Source organism: Hibiscus syriacus, unplaced genomic scaffold, assembly GCF_006381635.1.
Source record: "Hibiscus syriacus cultivar Baekdansim isolate YM2019G1 unplaced genomic scaffold, ASM638163v2 tig00110257_pilon, whole genome shotgun sequence".
NCBI classification, from domain to species: domain Eukaryota; kingdom Viridiplantae; phylum Streptophyta; class Magnoliopsida; order Malvales; family Malvaceae; genus Hibiscus; species Hibiscus syriacus.
The window spans coordinates 687,076-709,528 of NW_024062648.1; the positions used below are offsets into that span (position 1 = coordinate 687,076).

Consider the following 22,453-nt stretch of genomic DNA (forward strand, 5'->3'; position numbering starts at 1 on the left):
CCATGTTCAAATTTGAGTTATAATGTCTGCACTATGTACGATGAGTTTAGTTTTTCTTTGTAATAGTGCTCGTTATATAGTGGTAGTGTTATCGTCCGAAGTCGTTATTGTATGACCGGAATAGCGTTAGATTCCACCATTGTTCTTTGTGTTTGGTTTTTCTTTTTGGTTCCTCTGTTTTAATGTCACCAAATTAAGTTCATAGGAGATCTTAGTTGCATAATAACAATAAATCAATCTGTTCAAACAATTTGATATGTCCATATCAAAGCGAATTCAATATGTATTATCATGCATCGTGTTACCATAATTAGAGGCAGAACATCCTATATTGATAAACATATCCATAGAAAATTATTCAAAAAGTAAATAAGAACCATCATCACTGCTGCAACTCTCAAGTCCCTTGGTTGCACTGATCTTATGTAGACCGATTTTCACAGCTTGAAATTCGGAAGTCCACCGAAACCATCGATCGGTTTCGAGTAGTATTCCGACAAATAGTCCTTGATCAAGATATCCCTGTAGATTGGGGGATTGTTCTCAGATAACAAGTCCTTGATCGGTCCATAAAGCCTCGATCCAGTTTCTGACATCCTCAAGAAACATGCCACCGATATCCTAGGCCCTGTTTGTTTCGCTAACACCCTGTGATTCACGCTTTTGAACTTGTCGTTCGAGATGAGCTGCGCGTTATAAGACGGGAACAACATGAATACAATGATTACCATGTCATGGATACAATATTCAAGATTCATGGGGATGAACTTGCCTGTAGAAGATCTCCAACGTTAATAACCAAAGCTCCGGGTGTGCAGGGAACATCAACCCATTGATTCTGATGAAGAACTTGCAGACCACCCATTTGGTCTTGGAGAAGAACGGTGATGATGTTACTGTCTTTGTGATTGGTGGTTGCCATCGTTAGTTCTGGTTGAGGACATGGAGGACAGCAATGCCCCATGAGGAACATATGGTCGGCGCAACCCATGTCTTTAAGGCAACCAGGGTTAACCCCAATAGCCTCGGACAGGAGTTCAAGCAAGGTGAACGACAATGTCATTACTTTCTTGGTGTAATCCATCACTACATCTCTGCAATACAATTTACAAAAAAAAAAATTAATCACTTACATATGCACCTGAATTCGAGTATCGTAATTTACAACCACTTACCTGCAAACTTCAGGCAAATCTGCAGGTTGAGGAGGATTATCACAAACCATGATACAACCCAAACTGTCCCTCCAATCAGCAGCTTTGGATTTGAACAAAGTATAGTTGCTTAGATACAACACCTTGCGAGTTGGATCTCGTGTATAAAACCCTTTCTTTATCTCAGTGTCTTGTTCATGAAACTCACGGATCCCATCGATCATTTCCTCCAAAACACTGGCTGAAATCCCATGATTGATGACTTGTAAGAAACCCCAATCCGCACAAGCACTTTCCACTTGCTTTATTAACTCGGCACGACGAGTTGAGTCTTCTCTGATGGCTTGGAGGTCTATGGTTGGGACACTGAGCTGGGAACCGGAAGAATCGGAGGGTTTTTCGAGGATGAAGTCTTGATTAATGAAGATACGAGGGATTTTTGTGATCCCCGAATCTACTAATCCTTTTACACCGGCTTTTGTATCGTCGAAAGCCTTCACTTCACTTTGGCGATCGTAATCTGCTTGAAATTCACCAGTTTTTGAGCCCATCGTGTTGATCTTAGCCTGAAATTGTTAGTGTAGTAAGGCTGTTTTTGATCAAAGAAAAGTCTGCGTTACAAATAGGATGAAGAACTGAAGAAGACAAGCGACGTTTCCAAGGTCCACACGGCTCTGTTGTTAACTTGACCAATCGAACTTATCAGCTTTAGATTACTAAATTCACATGTGCCTAAATTATTACTGGCCAATTTTTCATTAATCACGACTCGGAGTTTTTGAGTAATTATGTTCGTAGAGTGTATATGTTGTCAATTAATTAAAAAAATTATAAACAGATATTATTACATAATCGATCCAAAATTATAGAATTTGATCATCAATCATACTATTAAGAGGGAGAGTGGGAATATTGATATCCACTTTTCAAATCTCTATGTTTACTTTCGTGCTACGGACTACTCAGATCTTGTAGGACTAACAACTATTGAGAGAAGATTTGTTTGAACGGACTATTCAACCATGGCATCCTTGTCTTGAATCCTCCAAATGGCATCATGTTCATGGGATCATAACCTGAAATGCAGCAAGGAAGAAGTACCGTCGACGTCGAGGCCTCTTCCGTTGGAGTACACAACATAATCTCTCACTGTGGTTTCCCTGTATTTCGGAGGATTCTCTTCCGACAACAACTCCTTGATCGGTCCATATAGTCTCGAGTCCGACATGACCGAAGTGCTAAAAAAACATGCCACCGAAACTCTCGGTCCCAACGAGCTTGCCAGCACTCTATGCTCCACGCTTATGAAAGCATCATTTGATATAAGCTACAAAAAAGTACAGGTTGAAATTCATCCAAATATGTAGATGTCATGATATGAACACCAAAAAGAGTCCGTTTGACAAAGTACGAAGGATTAACCTGTAAAAGATCGCCGATGTTAATCACTAGGGCCCCCGGAGAATAAGGTACATCAATCCATTTATCCTCATGAAGTACTTGGAGACCACCAATATGATCTTGCAGAAGCACAGTGAAAAAATCATTGTCTGTGTGTTTACTTGTTCCTAATGCTAATTCTGGCTCAGGACACCCTGGATAGTAATGGCATAGCATGGCAAGCCCCCTGCCACAATCGATGTCTTTCAAGTGATCAGGGTTCAGCTCAAGAGCCTCAGAAAGCAACTCCAGCAGCAAATCACCCAAATTCTGCACTTGTTTCGAGTACGTCGCCATTATATCCCTGCAAAATTTTAGCCCTGTTAGATCATATGCTGATTTGAATTGTGTTCGTAGTTGCATTTTTGGTTATGTTTTTCACGATTACGAACATAATAGGTGATATAGGCAATCAATTGTGGTACATATCCAAAATCAAGCCAAAGTACAAATGATCTTAAACCATACCTGCAAACTGCTGGCAGATCTTCCATCTTAGGGGGATTTGGAGCCATAAGGCTGAAGAATGTATCTCTCCAATTGACCGCTAAACCAGTATACAGATCGAAATTGCTGTTATAAACCACCGGTTTCGTATAATCACGAGTATAATATTGCTTTTTCGCTTCATCATCTTGTTCATAAAACCTCCTCACACCATCCTTCATCTCCTCCAAGACACTAACTGGAATTCCATGGTTGATCACCTGGAAAAAACCAAGTTTCTTTGACGCGTCCCCGACTTTATCCACTATTTCCTTTCGAGTAGTCGGATCTTGCTTCGCTCCTTCAAGGTCTATGACCGGTATACCGAACTGGGAATCTTTTGAAACAGGTATTTTCTTGAGTTTCCCGGGTGGTTGATGAAATATCCGAGGAACCTTCGTGATTCCACCGTCAACGAGGCCTTTAACACCAGCCTTTGTGTCGTCGAAAGCTTTGAGTTCGGTTGCTCTATCGTACCCAGCCATGTTGACTGTCGCCATTTCTTGTTGGATTAGAAAGAGGGGGAAGGAGATGAATGAATAGGAGGTGTTGACTAATTTTTTTTTTTTATGATAAGTATCACTGTGTTATTATCTTTGGGGACTCCATGAAGATATGGGCAGTGGTTAATTGCACACCACCATTAATGGCAGTCATTTTAGGCCTTATTTTTGTAATCTTGTGATGCAACTTGGCACCACTTGCCCACCTCAAAGTCCAACCATGAATTATCATGTCCACATATTATATACCGTATATATAGGGTAAAAGTCAAAATTCTAAAATAACAATTCAACAAGGAACAGTAAGTCCATAAACAGGGTACATGCAGCATAGATACATAGATACATGATAATCTATTCTCTGTCTTGGAGGTTACTGGTTCATATCCTGAAAGGCGTCAGTGCAGACTTTCCATCAAGACCTTTCTTTTTGAAGAGAGTCATATACTCAATCACAGTAGTTTCCCTGTATTTCGGAGGATAATCGTCTGATAACAGCTCCTTAATGGGTCCATACAATCTCGGGTTTGGTTGAAAACTCGTGACGAAAAAGCTTCCCACCGACACTCTAGGTCCGACGGAATTCGCCAGCACCCTATGCTCCACGCTTACAAAACTGTCATTCGATAGAAGCTGAAATAAAAGCAGGACAAATCAGAAAATAAATCGATCAGTCGTTCAGTTCTAAATCTTATTGTTAATTGTAATTTTCTACGACTTGCCTGTAGAAGATCTCCGATGTTAACGACCAAAGCCCCAGGGACTGGAGGAACATCAATCCATTGATTTTCATGAAGAACTTGGAGACCACCAATATGGTCTTGCAGAAGCACTGTGAGGAAGCTATTATCAGCATGCTTGCTTGTCCCTAGAGTCAATTCCGGTTGCGGACATGCCGGAGCGTAATGGCAGAGCTGGCTGAGACCCTTTGCACAATCTATCTTTAGCAGATGATCAGGGTTCAACCCCAGAGCTTCTGATATCAACTCAAAGAGCAAATTACCCAAACTTATTATGCGGTCCGTGTACTCCACCATCATATCCCTATACCAAAGTCATACAGGTAAAAGCTCATAATCATTTCAGGGTATGTATCTGTATATGTATATGTATATACCTTAATGGTTCAGGCAACTCTTCTGGGTTAGGAGGATCAGGAGCCATGATGCAACAAATAGAGTCTCTCCAGCTAGCTGCTGGGGCAGTAAAGAGATGGAAATTGCTATTATGAATAATTTTTTTTGTAAAATCTCGAGTGTAGAACTGTTTTTTGAGCTCAACATCTTGCTCGAAAAACCTATGTACACTAGCCTTCATCTTCTCGAGAACAATCACAGGTATTCCATGGTTAATGATCTGGAAAAACCCCCATTCCTTTGATGCAGTACGGACTTCTTCGACTATCGACTTCCGAGTACTACGATCCTCCTCCACTCTTCGAAGATCTATAACAGGGATACTATACCGGGAAGCAGATGGAACATAAGTTTCCCCGAAGGTATCCGGCGGCTGATGAAAAATTTGAGGAACCTCTGAAATTCCAGCATCTACAAGCCCTTTGACACCGGCTTTTGTCTCGTCGAAAGCTTTGATCTCACTCGCTCGATCATATTCCGGTTCGAAAATGACTTCCCCTGCCTTGGCTACCTCCATTTGTTTTCCTCTGGTATTTGAATGTAACCTCTTTGTATAAACAATCTAGGTGAATGAATGACAACCACTAAAATTAGAATAAATAGAAGGGGAAACCAAAGATAACTACAAAAAGAGTGATGGTGACGAGAGTTTGAACACGTGAAGATATTGTATATATAAATTTCAACACGTGAATGATTTTGTTAATTTAGCTTTGGACATATTCTTACATCATGTAGTATTTGTATTATTCTTTTGTATCGTTGAAGACGATACTAATTTTGACTAATCTTTCCAATCTTTCTCATCGTTGAAGATAACACGCCAATGATGTTTTTATAATAACAATCATGTAAATCGAACTTTGAGGTTCAATCGACGAACATCATTCACACTAGGGGTGCATTTTGACTTGCCGACGGTGCTTCGCAACACAGCAAAATCGACTGAAACTTCCCCCACATCTTACCCGAACGTCAGATCCGATAAAAATCCTCAACACTAAAGCATTACAGAGAACGGTTTTCATGTTCTCAATCGTACGCCGACTAAACGAAAGAAATTCAGGGGTTTGAAATGATCCCAAAGTTGGCACGTCTTCTGATACATAACATCAATAAGCACTATGAACCCAGGATTTAAAGATTCCAAGAAAATGGGTAAAACCAAAAGATGCAGCAGATTTAAAATCAAAATTATCAAACCCTTTCTGAAAACTAAATAGCATACTAAACTTTGTAGTTAACGTTGTCATGTAGTCCAGGTAATAATATGCTCTTCTTCCCCCTAATCTTGAAGGTACAAAGTCATGGCGCCAGCACATATGAATAGATATGTGGATTCACCGAGGTCGACAGAGATCGAACAAAAACCTAGATGTTCCTCTTCAATTTGTTTTTTTTTGGGAACATTTTTCTTGTGTCGTCTCTTGGGCATTGAGTTCTTCATGCCAATAAAGAAGAATAAAGCCCCTAACAGCGCCAAGTTCTGAAGAATGGGAATTTAGTTAGAAAAATATAATTTGAAACAAACTGCCGACATGAAATGTATAATTGGAAGAGAGAAATGAAACATATATCAACTACGAACCTGTGTGAATTTGGTGAAAAGTATACCAAGTTCTTTCTTTTCTGTGTCATAGTTGTAGAAGTCATACAATATCAGTGAGCTGTTGCAGAACCTACACGAGTAGAATAGAGTGTAATACATCAGTAGACTTAGTTGATAATTGAACTACGAACTAAAAATGATAGATAAGTCCATAAACGAACAAGAAGATAAGCTCCGATACTGCTGCCAAATGTAAAAAGGATGTCCCTGACACCTTTAAAGGCTACAGAAGCAGCAACTAGAAACTTAATCTGTAAATCACAACTCCAAGAGTTATGATGTTAGAAAAACCCGGCACATAAATAAGTTTATCTCAGTGGTGAATAAAGCAATTCTTACAACGAATTTTGCCACTTGCACCCCAACATGAGCTGACAGTCTTTGAGAAGACATTGAATTTTGGTTTCAATGCCTTCACTGTTGGTCCCCCATCATCACCTAATTCATTGAACCTATGAACACAAACACATAATGTAAGAGAAGAAACAAGCAAGGCACACCTTATCCCAAGGGAAAAAATTCCAAAATTCATATTCTAAGCTCAAGCTAGAGAACAAATTTTCATTGAAAAAGAAGATCCCAAATCTCCTATCACCTACTGCTCTTTTATATCCGTGCAAGTGTTCGTCTTGTTGAACAGTCATATCGAGGAGATGAGAGTTTTATGTCATCCGCTTTCTTACTGTTAAAGGGAAAATTAAAGAAAAATGTTAAAAATAAAAGGAAAATTGCTGAGGCAATTACATTGTCTAGCACGACACATATGGATACCTTACAATACGGCATTGTGTATCACGACCGATCATCACATGACAGGCTCCATGCCTCATTACGCAAGCATCATGATCCCATGATCCAGCTTACCTACGAGCATAGTTCATTTCTAGCGTAGTTCAGTATTCTCCGCTTTGGATCCTATAAGTCTCTCAAGATTTTGTCACCCTAAGACCTCTCTTTATATTCAAATCCAGGGAACATACTCCTAACACTCTCTGATTTGGGTAAAAGGAGATTCGAGTCTTGATCTTTGAGCAAGGGATCATAGCCTAACCACTAGAGCCAAATGCTTAGGTTCATACTCCTACTCTTTAAAATTATTCAACAATTAATCATGAATATTTCTGCATTAGAAAGGGGAACCATCGCATTACAACTGCCATAAGGCTTAAACATCTAAGCAATTTAACATGAACATCATCAATACAATTTCAGATTTTTACATGTATAAAGAAATTATCCTAATTGACACCTTAATTTGAACTAGATTTTCATTTTTCCAACAAAGCAAGCAACTTTACTATAGACAACGGCTATTAACATAGAACCCTAACAATTATCAATCATCCGAAACAATAAATATCATTAAATCGTCATAAAATAAAAACTAATTCTGCTCTTTAACAGTTCGAAACAGCTCTGAGTTCCAAACCCGAATTAAGAACTAAACTACCCTCTCCATTTTTTTCCTCTCGAGAAACAAACAGGCCCCATTAAGATCTGAAGTGAAACTTACTCTTGCCAAGCAGAGAGGAGAAACTCCGAAGCGAAAAGAACCCTCCCGACGAAAGAAAGAAACAAACCCCATTTTTGTTTTCGATCTAAAAAACCTCAAAATTCAACGAAAATACAATCGAGAAAATGAATGAAACTACTACTGTATGGGAGCGAGACGAGATCGAGAGGTGTAAATGACTAAATTGGAGGGTTGGATCGGGTCGGATGTATTCAAATCGGGTCTTTAAAAGATCCGACTTCGATTCGGATCTATATGTGTTTGCTAAAATGAAGGCATAAGATAGAGTGCAATGTTTCCCACACCGGAGAGAGAGAGAGAGAGAGAGTGAGGTGACATAAGAGGCGATGTATATATAAGCTTCGAGAGGTTAGTACTGAAGTGTGAAAGAGTCGGTTGGCTAAATGTGTCACGCCCACCCTCGACTGGTTGGTGCTGTATAGGGGTGAGTAACGAAACCGAGAAAACTGAAAAACCGACACGAACCGAGTAAAACGGTTCGGTTTGATTCGGTTTGGCTTTAAACGGTTCAGTTTTCGGTTCGGTTTAAAGGCTTCATTTTTTTGATTCGGTTCGGTTCGGGTTTTCCATATGGAACCCATTTGTTCCATATTGAACCGAATAGGCAATTTTTGTAAAAAAAATTATAGTTTCAAGTGATTTTTTCATTGAAAAACCGAAAAACCGACCCGAACCGAACCGAAAAACTCGAACCGTTAAAAAACCCGAACCGAACCGAAAAAACCGGTTTCGATTTTTTCGGTTTTTTAACTATTCGATTTCGATTTAAATATTAAAAAACCGTTTATTTCGGTTCGGTTCTGTTTTTGGTAAAAAACCGAACCGAACCGAATACACCTCTAGTGTTGTATGGCTATCAAGACATATGACCGACACCACAGGGTTGGCTCGCTCTGCCGACCCTCTAAATCAAATTATTTTAGAGTGATTTATTTTAGTAGTGAAAGAGATCTTTATTATTTCTAAAGGTAATAAATTTAAGTATTACTAATTGAATATTATTTAAATATTAATTATCAAATACAATTTTCTAATAATATAATTTCAGATTAATAAAAATTATAATTTTGTATTGAAATTAGAGCTAAGATTAATGGTAATGGTTAGGGATGGGTATCAATATGGATAGGCGGTACTTTGACTTAAATTTTTAAATTTAACAAATTTGAAGTGAAAATTAGTTATTATTAAATAATTATAAAATAATATTTATTTATAATTTTTAAATTATTGATAACATATGTTTCTGCAAACAATATTATGATGCAATGAGTTCAAGAAATAGTCAATTTACAAATAATATTTTTCTATATATTTGGAAATAATTATTGTACTATTTCTCTTATGATTTAGCTTTTATATATATATATATAGTGTCGAATTGAATGTTGATTTTTATTTTAAAATTCAGGTAGTTTGGGATTGGATAAAATTTTTAAAAACTCAAGTTGAGTTCGGTTGGAGGGGATATATTTCTCACTTCAAGTCATGTTAGTCAAAAATTCGACTCAACCTAGTTCGTTATCTTTCTTATAAAATAATTTTCATCCTAAATTTAATTCAAACTCGATCCAATTTTATCTTTATGAAACCTAATTCAGCCTACCCAACTCGAAGTCGAATTTTAAAAAAATTATTTATGACTTGATTAAACTAAAATCTCTAAATCTGATTTCAACTCAATTTGATTTTGTCTTTATCAAATTTTATAAAAGACGGTTATATAGAATTTTATCGAATCAAAATCCGTCGATTTTGAATAATTTAATTATCTTAATATTGATATTGGTTGGATGGAAATTGTTTGATACCAACATGACTATTGTATTCAACAATTAACATAAACTCCTATATAAATCAAAGTTTCGGAGTTGCAATAACATTGGACGTCGTTCCCAGCATGCCACAGAGTTCAGGAAACAACCCTTTTCTCATTTCAACATGCACTTCACCATCCCAGTTTCTTTTGGCCAAATCACCGGCCATTTTCGTTCCGGCTTTTTTAACTCATTCCTCGCCGTCGTGAACGGCGTCCACAACTCCCATTTCAGTGCCTCCTCGCCCTTTATCTTCAACCCACGCAACAACATATCGCGCGTAGTCGAACCCGAAGCTTTGGCCCTAAAAAGAAGCCCTGAAGATTTCAGGAACCCTAATATCTCTATCCAACTCACTCATGTAGAGCAAACCTCTGCCACGTCTCATGACCACATAGTCGTGACAGAGCTCGAGCATCACACCGGAAGCGACGGCGTGGCCGTTGACGGTGGCGACAGTCGGCATGGGGACTGGGGAGGGAGATGAAGGCTAGGATAATGGGCTTGATGGAGTCGAGCAAGCGGTCGAAGAGTTGTTGAGCTTCTTGATTGGACTTAGCCCTGGCATTGACCCAATCAGGTCTAAGCCATTGCAGAAGAACTTGCCCGGGGACACAGTGACGAGAGCCGAACCAGGGAGGAGGCAAGGGAGCCTGGTCCCGCCAATTATATTTTTAATTATTAATTAATATATAAAAATATATTTTTTAAAGAATAAATAAAGAAAAATTTATCAGACATCCCTCAATTAAAAATGTATTTATGAAAAATAAAAAAATATTTTAATTCCCGCTATAATAAATTCTTAATTCCGCCCTGCGTCTATCAACTCTTTTCTCCTTGAAATTATGTTGTTTTATTGTATATATTTCATTTTGCTCAATAAAATTAATTATCAATACTTAAAAAATAGGTTAATTCTTTTTAACTAAACTTTTAATTAGAAAAGCATTTTTGTTGAGGTAAATTTCCTTTAGTAAGGAAGGTGGGGTTTGCCTATTCCTTTAGTTTCTGGGCCTAAAAAGGCCGTTATGAACCCATATTCCATAAACTATTTTTAATTGAAACCTTTTTGCAAAGAAAATGCTAATTAATTCCAAATTATCGATTAATAGGATTCTTTATTCTCAAATTTTAATCAAAACATTTTTATCTCTCTTTCTTCATTTGATCTCTTTTCGATGTGTTCTTTCTTTCTTTTTTCCCTCTCGATTTCAAGGATTTTTCTTAACTAATTCGGGTCAATCCACGTCGCACAACTGATTTTAGTGGGCGAATCTACCAACATGGATTATTTTTATACACAATGACTCGAACTCGATATCTTATTTAAGCAATATCAAACTAATTATCACTTGAATCAATCCCTGTAGATACAAAACTTCTTTAATGATTTATCAAAATTGATTGAAATTCGATTCGAACTCGATAATATATACACATCAAACGATATTTTCCCGCTTTGTTTTGTCCAAAGGTTTATTGATTATGAAAAAGAAAACATTGATTGATTACTAAAGAAGTGGTTTACACTTTGATGAACTAGTCAAAAAGATTAAACTTTTCTAATCTTTTGGGGAACACTAAAAGAGCAATGTTATCCCCACTTGATAAAGATTTTCAAACACGAATAAATAGCTGACCCTTATTCTCATATGTAATGGGGTAAGGAGGAGGTAAGATAGTAGGCTGTCCCCAACACCAAGTTGAGAGCAGCTTCCATGGGAAACCTCCAAATTATGAAATACCCTCCGTGGGACTTAATCCCACAACCTCAAAATTAAGAACCTTGTGCTCTACCAACTGAGTTGGATGATCATTTTTAAAAAAAATCATTAATTTTATTATCGGTACGTATCTTTAATCTACATCCAATAATTCATATTTTTCAAATTATGTTTTTATTATATAAATATTTAAAAAAATGTTTTAATTAACCAACGAGGTTGGTTTAAGTGGTAAGCAGCTTAATTTTACTTAAGTAAGTCTCGATTTTGAGTCATTGTGTATGCAGAAAATCTCTGTCACAAGACTCACCAGCCAAAACTAGATATACGATTCGCGTTGGTCCGAACTAATAAGGCAAAGCCTCGGAAAGGAAGGGCAGCCAAATATATATATATATATATATATATATATATATATATATATATATATATATATATATATGTGTGTGTGTAATTATTTTTATCATATAATCGTATCGTATAACTTGTAACCATCAGCTAACTATTTATGCTTTGCTGATTTTCCTTTGCATTGTAACTTTGCTTATTTCTTAGGTTTGACTATAGGTTACACATGGTTCCATTTGATTGGAACATATAAAGTACGGGTAAATTATCAATTAGATCCCTATATCTTTTTGAAATGATGGTTTAACTATGAACTTATTTGAGTTATTTCTTTAGTTTACATATCCTAATTCAAAGCCAGAACTTTAAGTTTCCCTAAACCCTATCTTATAAATCTGTTGAACTCAAATCCAGATTTCTTTTTATAATGATTTTCATATTCAGATTTATATAATTTAATATTCAGAATTTCGAATTTAAGATTTATATAATTCAAATTCATATGACAAAAACATATTTTCAATAAAAAATACATAAAAATAATCTAAAATATATAATAATTTTAAAATTACAGGAGAGTCGACTGCCCTCACCCGCCCCTCGGTCCTTCGTAGGCCTGTCCCTTGACAGATAGAGAACATAAGCTGTTAGCATCGCCATGTCTCACGTCTGTCTTCTTTTTTAATAATGTTTTTTTTTCCTTTGTATCATTTAAATTAAATGAGAAATATTGGAATTTGAATATAAATCTCATCCCCAGCCTTTGTTTTTGTCAATATTTGATTGTTCACTTTGACCTGTTTTTGTCAAGGTTGGCCAACCCACGAGGCTTGTTTTTGTTCAGTTTTTCATCCATCACGGCAATTAATTTTTAGGGTAAATTCGAGTTTAGTGCTTAAACTATCAGTTTTGGTATATTTTAGTAGCTAAAGTTTCAATTTTTTTTAAAAATCACACCTAAAGTTTAGTATTTGTTTCACTTTAATACCCGCCGTTAAAAACATTAGTTTTTGTTTCATTTTAGTACCATCGTTCAAATTTACCTTTAAGTTTTGAAGAAATTAAAAGTTTAAATACTAAAACGGACCAAAACTGATAGCATGTGTACTAAAAACGTTGAGTTTTTAACAACAGTTACTAAAATGAAATGAGAACTAGACGTTAGGCATGGTTTTTGAAAAAAAATGAAAGTTTAGGTACTAAAACGAACCTAAATTGATAATTTATGTATTAAATGCATAGTTTATCCTCTTTTATCGGTGTTATAGTTTGTGATTAGAAATTTATTTTATATGACATAAAAACTTTATAATGCAATTCATTTAGTGAAGAAATAGATTAGAATAAAAATAAAGATTTTTAATTTTTTTTCTATCTTTTAATTTGTAGTTGTCTATAATAAAATTCTTCTTCTTTTTTATGATTTTTTAATGTAAATATATATGTTGTTGTCTTTTTTTTAATTTATCTTCCAATAATTTACTTTTATAGTTTATTTATAATAAATAATTGGATATACAAATGAGTTAGAGATATTAGGGTTAATACCTTTTAATCAATGTTATTAAAACCGGACCAGACCGGCCGGTTCGATCGGTTGAACCGTGAATCGGTGGCCTGTCCGGTCCGGTTAACTCCCAAAACCGGATTAGTACAGAACCGGTTGATAACCGGGAAAACTGGGGTGAACCGGCTGAAAATCGGCAAAACCGGTTTGAACTGTCGGTTCACTTTTTTTCTTTTAAAAAAATTAAACCAAACAACGTCGTTTGTTCAACGAGCCGAGTCAAATTCGAGTATTGCTGAGCTCGACTCGAACTTGAAAACTTTAGAAGTAAGCTCAACTCGACTCAAAAACTCACGAGCTAAAAATTATCAACTCGAAATATAATATTAAAACTTGAAATTGAAAAGGCTCGAACTCAAAAAAATATTTAGAAGTTCGATTGAAGCCTAAAATTTGAGCTCAATTGAAGCGAAAGAATAGTTCACTTTGTGCTCACCAAAAGGCTCCATGATTTTGAATGTCAAATTACCTCTATTATATAGAAGTAAGTTGGATGCTCTTCTATGTTTCTTAGCCATGTGGGATTGTTTTGTTATCATATTTTTACTCTTTAAACTTTTGGAATACTCTTCTATGTTTCTTAGCCATGTGGGATTGTTTTTTTAAAACAATTAAACCAAATGACATCATTTGTTATGATTTTTTTAAACCCCAATTTTATTTTTTTGATTATAGTTATATAATTATATTTATTATTTAATATGTTTTACCTTAAATATTATGTTGTAGTTGATTTGAATCGTTTTGTTTCACTTGATTTTATGGTTTTTCATTTATACATGTTATGACTTGTGATATTTTTATACCGTTTAATATTGTAAACTTAAAAAAAGTGTTATATATATTAATATTGTTTTGAATATTATGTAAAATTAAAAAAAAATTATTTTATATAAAATCCGGTTCAACCACGGTTGAATCCGGTTGAACCAGTGAACCAGTGAACCAATACCTTCACCGGTTCAATGTCCGGTCTGATTTTGAAAACATTGCCTTTTACACATACACACTCAAAAAGCCATATCTTAGTCGAAAATTGAATTCTAGATGTTAAGGTGCTTTTGATGAAAAAGTTGGGTGGGTGGAGAAGTTAAACAAATTCACAATTCAAATTTTCTAAACCAATTAAGAAAAAATAGAGTCCCACACCCAAACATTCTCCATAGGCCCTTACCCTACATTTGCCCTTTTCTAGGATGGAATTATTTTGATTGGATTTTGCCAAGTAGAGAATTAATACCATGTATGTATGTATATATGGGATATGATTCAATTATACTGTGTAAAACTCTTTTGTTTTACATCTTTTAGGACCATTGGATGAGAGAAATTAAAGGTTGAGATTAACAATAAAAAATCCGAAGGTATTTAGTGGGGGGGGGACAATGAGTTAATCTCATCCTTTAATTTCTCTATATTTTTACTCATCCAATGATCTTAAATTTGTGTTAAACTTTTTAGTTTTATACGGATTTAGAACCGTTGGATGAGTGAAAATAAATGACTAATATTAACGGTAGAAAATGAGAAGATATTCGCTTGAAAAAAAAGAGTTAATCTCAATCGTCTATTTTCATTCATCTAACGATCCTAAATATGTGTGAAGCTAAATATTTATGAATATGCCATTGAATGTGAGTAAATGTCGCAGTGACTAAATTGTAACTAACCAACAACATAAGTGATTGAAATATAACAATTATAAGTTAGTAGGAGTGCTTAATTGCTTATCGAGCGAGTCGATGGCGAGTTGGGCAATGTTCGACTCATGCACGTTAAAAAATTTTGTTGTTCGACTCGACTCGACTCGTTTCTCGTTAAGTTTGTTACTCGTTAAGCTCGGTGCTCATTGCTCGCCTCGTTGTTCGTTAAGCTCACCGAAATTTTTAACTTATTTTCTTAACTATAGGTAAAATATACTAATATTATATAGAACTTTATATAAACATAAATTAATAAATTTAACCAAAAAATCTATCAAAAAAATGTATGAATTATTTTTAAAGTCTAAACTTCAAAGTAACAATTCATAAATACATTAAACTAATAAATAAGGTTCGTTTTTTGAGTGTATGAAATAATTTTTTAACATAACTACTAAAAAATTATATAAAAAAATTAACGAGATGCTCGCCGAACTTATCGAGTCGACCTGAACTTTTCTCGACTCAATTTGTTAAAGTCTCGAGTCGAGCTCGAATTCGAATCGAGTCAATCTAAGTCAAACTTTTACCGAATTTTGACCGAATCAAATTCGAATTACTCACGAACTGCTCAACTCATTAATTACTCCTAAGTTGGACGGTCAACATCTAAAAAAACAAAAACGACTTTTACTATAGTTTATTCCAAATAATATTAGGTATAATCCGAACAAAAAACATACTACTATTACATAACCTAAATGTTTTAAGATTTATATAATATAGTTTATTCCAAATAATATTAGGTATAATCCGAACAAAAAACATACTACTATTACATAACCCGATCGAGTTGGATTTTTTTTTAAAAAGTTAGGGTTCAGGTTGGGTCGAGTTTTTTTAATATGATGTTCGGGTCGGGTCGGGTTCGGGTTTAGGGTAAAAAATACCCAACCCAACTCAACCCAAGCTGAAAAAAATATATAATTTTACCTTATATATTTAGGAATAATTACAATAGTACCCCTCTATATAATATTTTTTTCAATTAAGTCATTGTTTTTGTTGAATAAAAATATTTTTTTATTATTTCGGGTTGGGTCGGGTTTTTAAATTATATATCGGGTCGGGTGAAAACTTGTTTTGATTGAGTCGGGTCGGATATCGGGTGGATGATTTCTTGTTCTCGGGTCGAGTCGGGTGGACAAAAAACCCGACTCATTAAATAATCTAGGGGTAAAAAAAGAGTATTGGAAATTAAGTCGAACTACTTTCTAAACATATTGGTTTGGGTGGGTTGCTTCTCTTTTTGACCTAAACAAAAGTGGGTCAAATCCACTTGATCCGTAGTACTAATGAGGTCTCACCTTTTAGGTGGTCGTATCAACCTAAAACAATAGGACCTTCAATGTAATGAATGCCGTGAATGTACTATCTCAATTACCAATCCCATGGTGCCAATATAACTTTCTTGTCTTATTTAATATAGAAACAATGTTTAAATTTTAAGATAAAATAAATTCAGTGATCGAAAATATTTTATAATATAAGATTTTAATCAATCTTTTTTGGATTTACAAAAATAACCAACAAATTCGTAACCCGGACTACTATTTCGCAACATGGTTTCCAAATTCGCAACGCGAACATGAAAATTTTCGCAACGTTAATTACCGATATAGGTAAACACAACTATCGCAACGCGAATTTCGTAAATTGAATTCGTCAATTTCGCAACTCAATTACCTATATAGGTAAACACGGTGTAAAACAACCGGTAAAAAAATCCGAATTCGACAATTTGAAAACTGAGTTGCGAATTTGGCAAATTCGTGTTGCGAAGTGAAAACTCAGTTTTCAAATTGTCGAATTCAGTTTTTTGACCGAATTTTTTTCAACCGTGTTTTCCTATACCGGTAGTTAAGTTACGAAATTGGCGAATTCGATTTGCGAAATTCGCGTTGCGATAGTTGTGTTTATCTATATTGGTAATTAGCATTACGAAAACGGAATTCGTGTTGCGATAGTTGTGTTTACATATGTCGGTAATTAGCGTTGTGAAAACGGTTGCGATAGTTGTGTTTACCTATATCGGTAATTAGCGTTGCGAAAATTTCCATGTTTACGTTGCGAATTTGGAAACTGTGTTGCGAAATAGGAGTTGGCGTTGCGATTTTGTTAGTTATTTTTTCAAATTCAAAAAATATTGGTTAAAATCGTATATTATAAAGTATTTTCGGTCACTAAAATTATTTTCTCTTGTTTAAATAATGTAGACGCTTTATGTTTCGTAAATTAATTTTTATTAGTTATTAATAACGTACGTATTTTGTAGATGTAATTAATCAAAAATGAATTCTATAGGAAAAACATCATCTTCGTTTAGTATTGAAATCACTCAAAAGATTGATCAAATAATACATATTTTTTTATAATTTAGGATGATTACGATGTATTATATGTTCAGAATTTTTTTTAATAATTAACAACGTAAACATACCTGAGGACGCAGTTATTTAAAGTTGAAAAATAACATTTTTTTAATATGTGAGACCATTTGGTCTAATGAAACAAAAAGACTAAACCTTCTATACAATGATTAAAGTTTAAATCTTTACATAATAAATAAAACAAATTAGATTAAAGGATTATTGAATATCCAATGGCAAATCACTCATAAACCCTGGTATACAGCATTCAAATACCATCACCCCCTTCATTTCAAACATCCACACCTCTCTCTCTCCTCTCAACCCTGTCATTTTCCCGTCTTTTAATTCTCTACCCAAAACTGAAACGAACTCGAAAACCCCATTTTTCAAATGCTCAAGGAGAATCCCAGTTTCAGCAGTTGAAACTCCGAAAGGCAGAAAAACGAAGGTCGAAACTTTATCCTGCAATGGTAGCAGAAGCTTGGATACTCAAAATGGGAAACCAGGTAAGCTCCAATCTCAAACATGCATTCCTCCTCGACCCTTCTTCCAAAAAGAACAACAACCCGACACCCAAAAACCACGAAACTGTCGGTATCTTGTCTTTCGAAGTCGCCAATGTGATGTCCAAATCCATCCACCTCCACAAATCCCTGTCCGAGCCCGGGCTCTCCAAGCTTAAATCCGAGACCCTAAACTCCCAAGGCATCTCCCTTTTGATTTCCTCGGATGAGAATCATCTTCTCGCCCTTACTTTAGCTGAAAAGCTCGACGAGTTAAACTGGGTCGCCCATGTTGTCTCTATACTAGGCAAGAAATGTAGTGAACCTGCTTTACTAGGTTTCGAGCATGTCTATGGTGATGTCTCGAGTGGGGTTATTGATGTTAGAGAATTGGGGTTTTTAGTCAAAGATATGGATGGGATGGTTAAGAGAATGGAAAGCTTTGTTAATTCCACTGCTAATTTGTATACTGAAATGGAGGTTTTGAATGAATTAGAACAGGCTAGTAAGAAGTTTCAAGTGAACCAACATGAGGAAAGCAAGAGAGCTTTCGAGCAAAAATTGATTTGGCAGCGACAAGATGTAAGGCATCTTAAGAATGTTTCACTTTGGAACCAGACATTTGATAAGGTTGTCGAGTTGTTGGCTCGGACTGTTTGTACTATTTTTGCTAGGATTCTTGCTGGTTTTGGGGAGTCTGCTTTGGAAAAGGATGGTGTCTTTGGGAGAGTTAATGGCAGTTTTCGTGATCGAGGGGAAGTCGTCGTTTCGAAGCTGTTGAATCGGGGTCTTAGTAAGAGTAGTAGTGTTGGGAGTGGTCAGCTAGGGAATGTGATGGAGAAGAGGGGAGTGAGTTTGAAGCATAGGGGAATCGATTCTCGAAAGGGTGAGCTCGGGTTGTTTCGGGTTGAGGATTTCGGTTTCCATTGTGGGACTAGTCCTGGAAGGTTTTTAACACATTGCCTTAGTTTGAATTCTTCTGTTTCAAGGTACGGTGATGACGACAACGATGATAATGGAAGCGCTGATCGTGATGATCAACGTAGCCAGATTTCGGGATGCTGTAGTGCTGCGAACGATGGGCTGAAGAGAGAGGGGCGGAATGCGTCCCCATTTCTTCAGTCCCAACTTAGTGTTCCTTTGAATGGTGATCACAGACAGTTCAAGAATGGTGTGTTGAATAATGCACAATTTGGTCCTAAAAGTAGGTTAGCTGTATATGCTTCACCCTCCACTGTGGGAGGCTCTGCTCTTGCCTTGCATTATGCCAATGTAATAATCGTTATCGAGAAGTTACAGCGCTACCCTCATTTGGTCGGCGAAGAAGCTCGAGACGATCTCTATCAGATGTTGCCTACAAGTTTGAGACTGTCGTTGAGGACTAATCTCAAGTCCTATGTCAAGAACTTGGCCATATATGATGCTCCATTGGCTCACGATTGGAAAGAAACTCTGGAAGGGATTCTAAGCTGGCTCGCCCCCTTGGCACACAACATGATCCGATGGCAAAGTGAAAGGAATTTCGGGCAGCAGCAAATCGGTGCTCGGACAAACATTCTCCTCCTCCAGACATTGTATTTCGCTGATAGAGAAAAGACCGAAGCAGCTATCTGTGAACTTCTTGTCGGGTTGAATTATACATGTCGTTACGAACATCAGCAGAACACTCTGCTGGACTGCGCAAGCAGTTTCGATTTCGAGGACTGCATGGAATGGCAAATGAAATACGGAAATGCGTACATCGATTGATGATTACGAATGTCTAAAAGCATACAAAAACCTGTAGAGACCAGCAGAGTATTCACCGCCAAAGGTCCAACATACGCATCGAAAAGCTTTCCCGTAATCGAATCGACTCAATGAACGTATTCACCTCCGAAGGTATACTTCTTTCGTATATAATTCCAATCGATTTATATGTTTCTCTGTACATTCATTACAAGTTCCGTCTCTTTCGCATGCAAAATGAAAAGCATCATTGGTTTTGAGCACTCCTGAAATCTATATGGTTTCTCTTTTATCATTGCATGTTGACTGGTATAATGAGAAGCTAACATTCATCGTTTGAAGTGTCACCTACATTGTTCCCTTTTGGATGACAGCTGAGGACATCCACTTATTAGTTTTCCGGCGTGGCGGCACGCCCGTTTCCGATGTTGTTCCGACCATTCTTTCTTCTTGAAGTACTTTGTGTCTGATCTTGGAAATACAAAAGCAACTATTGAATAAACTTGTATGATACTTGCGGGAAAATCCAAGTAACATAGCATTTGCAGTGGCCGATTTCGAACATCAGTAATAATTCGAAATTTCATAAATTTAACTTGGTTCGAAAAAATTTAAAATAGAATTTGAATGATAAATATAATTTGTCTATTTAATTAACTCAATTAAACTTGACTCGGTCGAATATCCAGTCCTATTAACTCCTTTTTAGGTACATTTTTTGCCAAATTTTAATCACATGTTTCTCTACCACTATAGAACTCTAATAACAAATGTAATTTTTTTTTATAATTTAGTCCCTCAACTTTGTATTTTATTTAATTTGATTTTATTACTGCAATTTTTTTTATTACAAATTATTTCTTTTTATCTATTCTTTGACTTGTCTATACTCTCATTGATAATTTTTTCTGTACTCTCATTGATAATTTTTTCTCAAATTACATTTTTAAAAAAATAAAATAAAATGGTATAACCATCAGTATCTGATCTATTGATCGACTAATCTAGATCGGGTACTACAGAGGCAAGGACGACTCTACCAACTCGGTTTGTTCTATTTGCAATCGCCTGGATTCGAACCCCTGACTTTGCTTAAAGGATATAGTGTCTCATCTCACTAGAACAACTGGTTAGAGAAAATTGTTAAGTTGAATACATATATGTTTCTCCATATTCATGCTCATATATTATACGGTTAGAGAAATATATATGTATATTCTATATGCTTAGAGAAAGTTGTTAAGTTGAATCAATCCGCACTATAATATTATAAACATTTACAATTAAATTTAAACAAAAAACATAAAACATTGACTCGACTTGACTTGACTATAAAAAATAAATCAAATAAGGTATAAATCCTAAAATAGTTATTGTCAACTCGATTAATTTTAATTTTTTGACTTAACTCAATTCAATCAAATAATTATCGTTAATTAGAAATAAGATTTTCAAGATGAAATAGTTTTAGTTTGGATAGCTTCGCTTCTCCATTGGTTTTGTTGTTTATTGCTCTTATCTATGGTATGGGGATGTCTAAGGTACGACAACCTTAATATTTTATAGTCTAAGATACGACAGTCTTAATATTTTATTGTCTAAGGTACGACATCCGGATAATACACATCATTTATCAATATCCGTATTCACCTTCAATTTGTTAGAATGTATAATTCGAATTATGTTATAGTCTGAAAAGTTTTTAGTGGAATAAATAAATTGAGAGAAAAATTACAATATGTGGTGGATGTTAGGGTGTCTAATCGATTAATTAAGTCAGTGACATAATTATATTAATCAAAATTTAATTAATTGATTTTTCTTTAACCGTTAACTGAATCTTTTTTAAATTTATTAATCGGATCGAATAAAGTCTGATTATCTCACGACTTTCTGAATCCTACTCATGTATCACTTTAATGTCCAACTCCTGGAACATACTACATGGCCAGGTGACGAAGAGCCGACATCGAGGCGTCAAACCTCGTCGTCGATGTGGGCTCTTGGGAAAGATTGGTCGATTTTCGAATTAATCGAAAGTTACCATATTTTTAAGTAGATTAATTTGAGTTTAATTTAGGTAATTTTTCATTTTTGTTAAAATTTAACTCAGATTCGAAAATTTAACATTAGATCTTAATTTTTAAAGAATCTAAAATTAATTGAATTAATCGATAATCAAACTATTGATAATTTCTCAACGTCAACTAATCTAACATATAATTATCCCATCAATTAATTGAACTAAAATTTAATTTAATCGATTAATTTAATTAAAATCGAATAACGAAGGCCTCTAATTAATGCGAAGGCTCTCAAGTCATTCCCATATTTAATCTAATTAAACTATGTGGGAAAAAACAAAAAGGAATTGGGGCATGAGACGACGACACGCTCCCCCACGCGCACGTTACCCCCATGAAACCCTAATTTCCAAAGCCCTCTAAAAGTTAATTTACCCATTAAAATTAATGATTTATATAGTTTCAAAATAAAATAAAAATAATACCAACAACCAATTGGTCTAGTTGGATGAGATACTAGGTCCTTTAAGTAAGAAGTTTGAATCATGTCGTTTGCGAATGGAGCAAACTGAGTTGGAATGTCGCCCTCGCATCTGGAATACCCAATCTGAATTAGTCGGTTAATAGATCGGATATCAGTGATTAATTCAAAAAAATATAATAATTTATATAAATTTCATGTTTCTTTGTGATCTATATTAATCTATATATTACATCTCTTATAGTTTCATTTATTAAACACAATTATTTAATTTAATGATGTTATAATTGTCTGTTTCTTTACTATCGATGTGTTATACTA

General features: G+C 35.3%; 4 protein-coding genes and 2 pseudogenes across 5 annotated transcripts; 1 reads left to right on the top strand and 5 right to left on the bottom strand.

Moving 5' to 3' along the window:
* Positions 1-294: 294 nt before the first annotated feature.
* LOC120114994 (1-aminocyclopropane-1-carboxylate oxidase homolog 1-like) lies at positions 295-17,710 on the bottom strand. The gene is made up of 4 exons (XM_039135762.1): positions 17,700-17,710; positions 1,176-1,765; positions 773-1,094; positions 295-686 (listed from the first exon to the last, which is right to left on the bottom strand). Exons 2-4 carry the CDS (start codon positions 1,703-1,705, stop codon positions 438-440), a joined length of 1,101 nt encoding a protein of 366 aa, XP_038991693.1. The 5' UTR covers positions 1,706-1,765; positions 17,700-17,710; the 3' UTR covers positions 295-437.
* LOC120114995 (1-aminocyclopropane-1-carboxylate oxidase homolog 1-like) lies at positions 1,624-3,785 on the bottom strand. Of its 2 annotated transcripts, XM_039135764.1 has the most exons (4): positions 3,063-3,785; positions 2,577-2,898; positions 2,202-2,481; positions 1,624-1,677 (listed from the first exon to the last, which is right to left on the bottom strand). In XM_039135764.1, exons 1-3 carry the CDS (start codon positions 3,578-3,580, stop codon positions 2,224-2,226), a joined length of 1,098 nt encoding a protein of 365 aa, XP_038991695.1. In that variant the 5' UTR covers positions 3,581-3,785; the 3' UTR covers positions 1,624-1,677; positions 2,202-2,223. The 2 variants fall into 2 exon arrangements, with proteins under 2 accessions (XP_038991695.1, XP_038991694.1); XM_039135763.1 differs by lacking the exon at positions 1,624-1,677 and having other exon boundaries at positions 2,065-2,481.
* LOC120114993 (1-aminocyclopropane-1-carboxylate oxidase homolog 1-like) lies at positions 3,861-5,297 on the bottom strand. The gene is made up of 3 exons (XM_039135761.1): positions 4,701-5,297; positions 4,306-4,627; positions 3,861-4,216 (listed from the first exon to the last, which is right to left on the bottom strand). The coding sequence occupies exons 1-3, from the start codon at positions 5,234-5,236 to the stop codon at positions 3,965-3,967; spliced, it is 1,110 nt and encodes a 369-aa protein (XP_038991692.1). The 5' UTR covers positions 5,237-5,297; the 3' UTR covers positions 3,861-3,964.
* Positions 5,773-8,180, bottom strand: LOC120115062 (annotated as a pseudogene).
* LOC120115063 lies at positions 9,720-12,610 on the bottom strand (annotated as a pseudogene).
* A 4-nt stretch (positions 17,711-17,714) lies between the features above and the next one.
* LOC120114992 lies at positions 17,715-19,961 on the top strand. The gene has a single exon (XM_039135759.1). The coding sequence runs from the start codon at positions 17,864-17,866 to the stop codon at positions 19,646-19,648; it is 1,785 nt and encodes a 594-aa protein (XP_038991690.1). The 5' UTR covers positions 17,715-17,863; the 3' UTR covers positions 19,649-19,961.
* The last annotated feature ends 2,492 nt before the right edge of the window (positions 19,962-22,453 follow it).

What these genes read in the sequence shown, in the direction of transcription:
- LOC120114992 (XM_039135759.1), top strand. Translation starts at nt 17,864, where the DNA reads ATGGTAGCAGAAGCTTGGATACTCAAAATGGGAAACCAGGTAAGCTCC.
- LOC120114993 (XM_039135761.1), bottom strand. Translation starts at nt 5,236, where the DNA reads ATGGAGGTAGCCAAGGCAGGGGAAGTCATTTTCGAACCGGAATATGAT. An exon ending in GAGTTGCCTGAACCATTAAG is followed by an intron (nt 4,628 to 4,700) that starts GTATATACATAT and finishes ACTTTGGTATAG; the next exon opens with GGATATGATGGTGGAGTACA. An exon ending in ACATCGGAGATCTTCTACAG is followed by an intron (nt 4,217 to 4,305) that starts GCAAGTCGTAGA and finishes CTTTTATTTCAG; the next exon opens with CTTCTATCGAATGACAGTTT.
- LOC120114994 (XM_039135762.1), bottom strand. Translation starts at nt 1,705, where the DNA reads ATGGGCTCAAAAACTGGTGAATTTCAAGCAGATTACGATCGCCAAAGT. An exon ending in GATTTGCCTGAAGTTTGCAG is followed by an intron (nt 1,095 to 1,175) that starts GTAAGTGGTTGT and finishes ATTGTATTGCAG; the next exon opens with AGATGTAGTGATGGATTACA. An exon ending in ACGTTGGAGATCTTCTACAG is followed by an intron (nt 687 to 772) that starts GCAAGTTCATCC and finishes TATAACGCGCAG; the next exon opens with CTCATCTCGAACGACAAGTT.
- LOC120114995 (XM_039135764.1), bottom strand. Translation starts at nt 3,580, where the DNA reads ATGGCGACAGTCAACATGGCTGGGTACGATAGAGCAACCGAACTCAAA. An exon ending in GATCTGCCAGCAGTTTGCAG is followed by an intron (nt 2,899 to 3,062) that starts GTATGGTTTAAG and finishes AAAATTTTGCAG; the next exon opens with GGATATAATGGCGACGTACT. An exon ending in ACATCGGCGATCTTTTACAG is followed by an intron (nt 2,482 to 2,576) that starts GTTAATCCTTCG and finishes ACTTTTTTGTAG; the next exon opens with CTTATATCAAATGATGCTTT.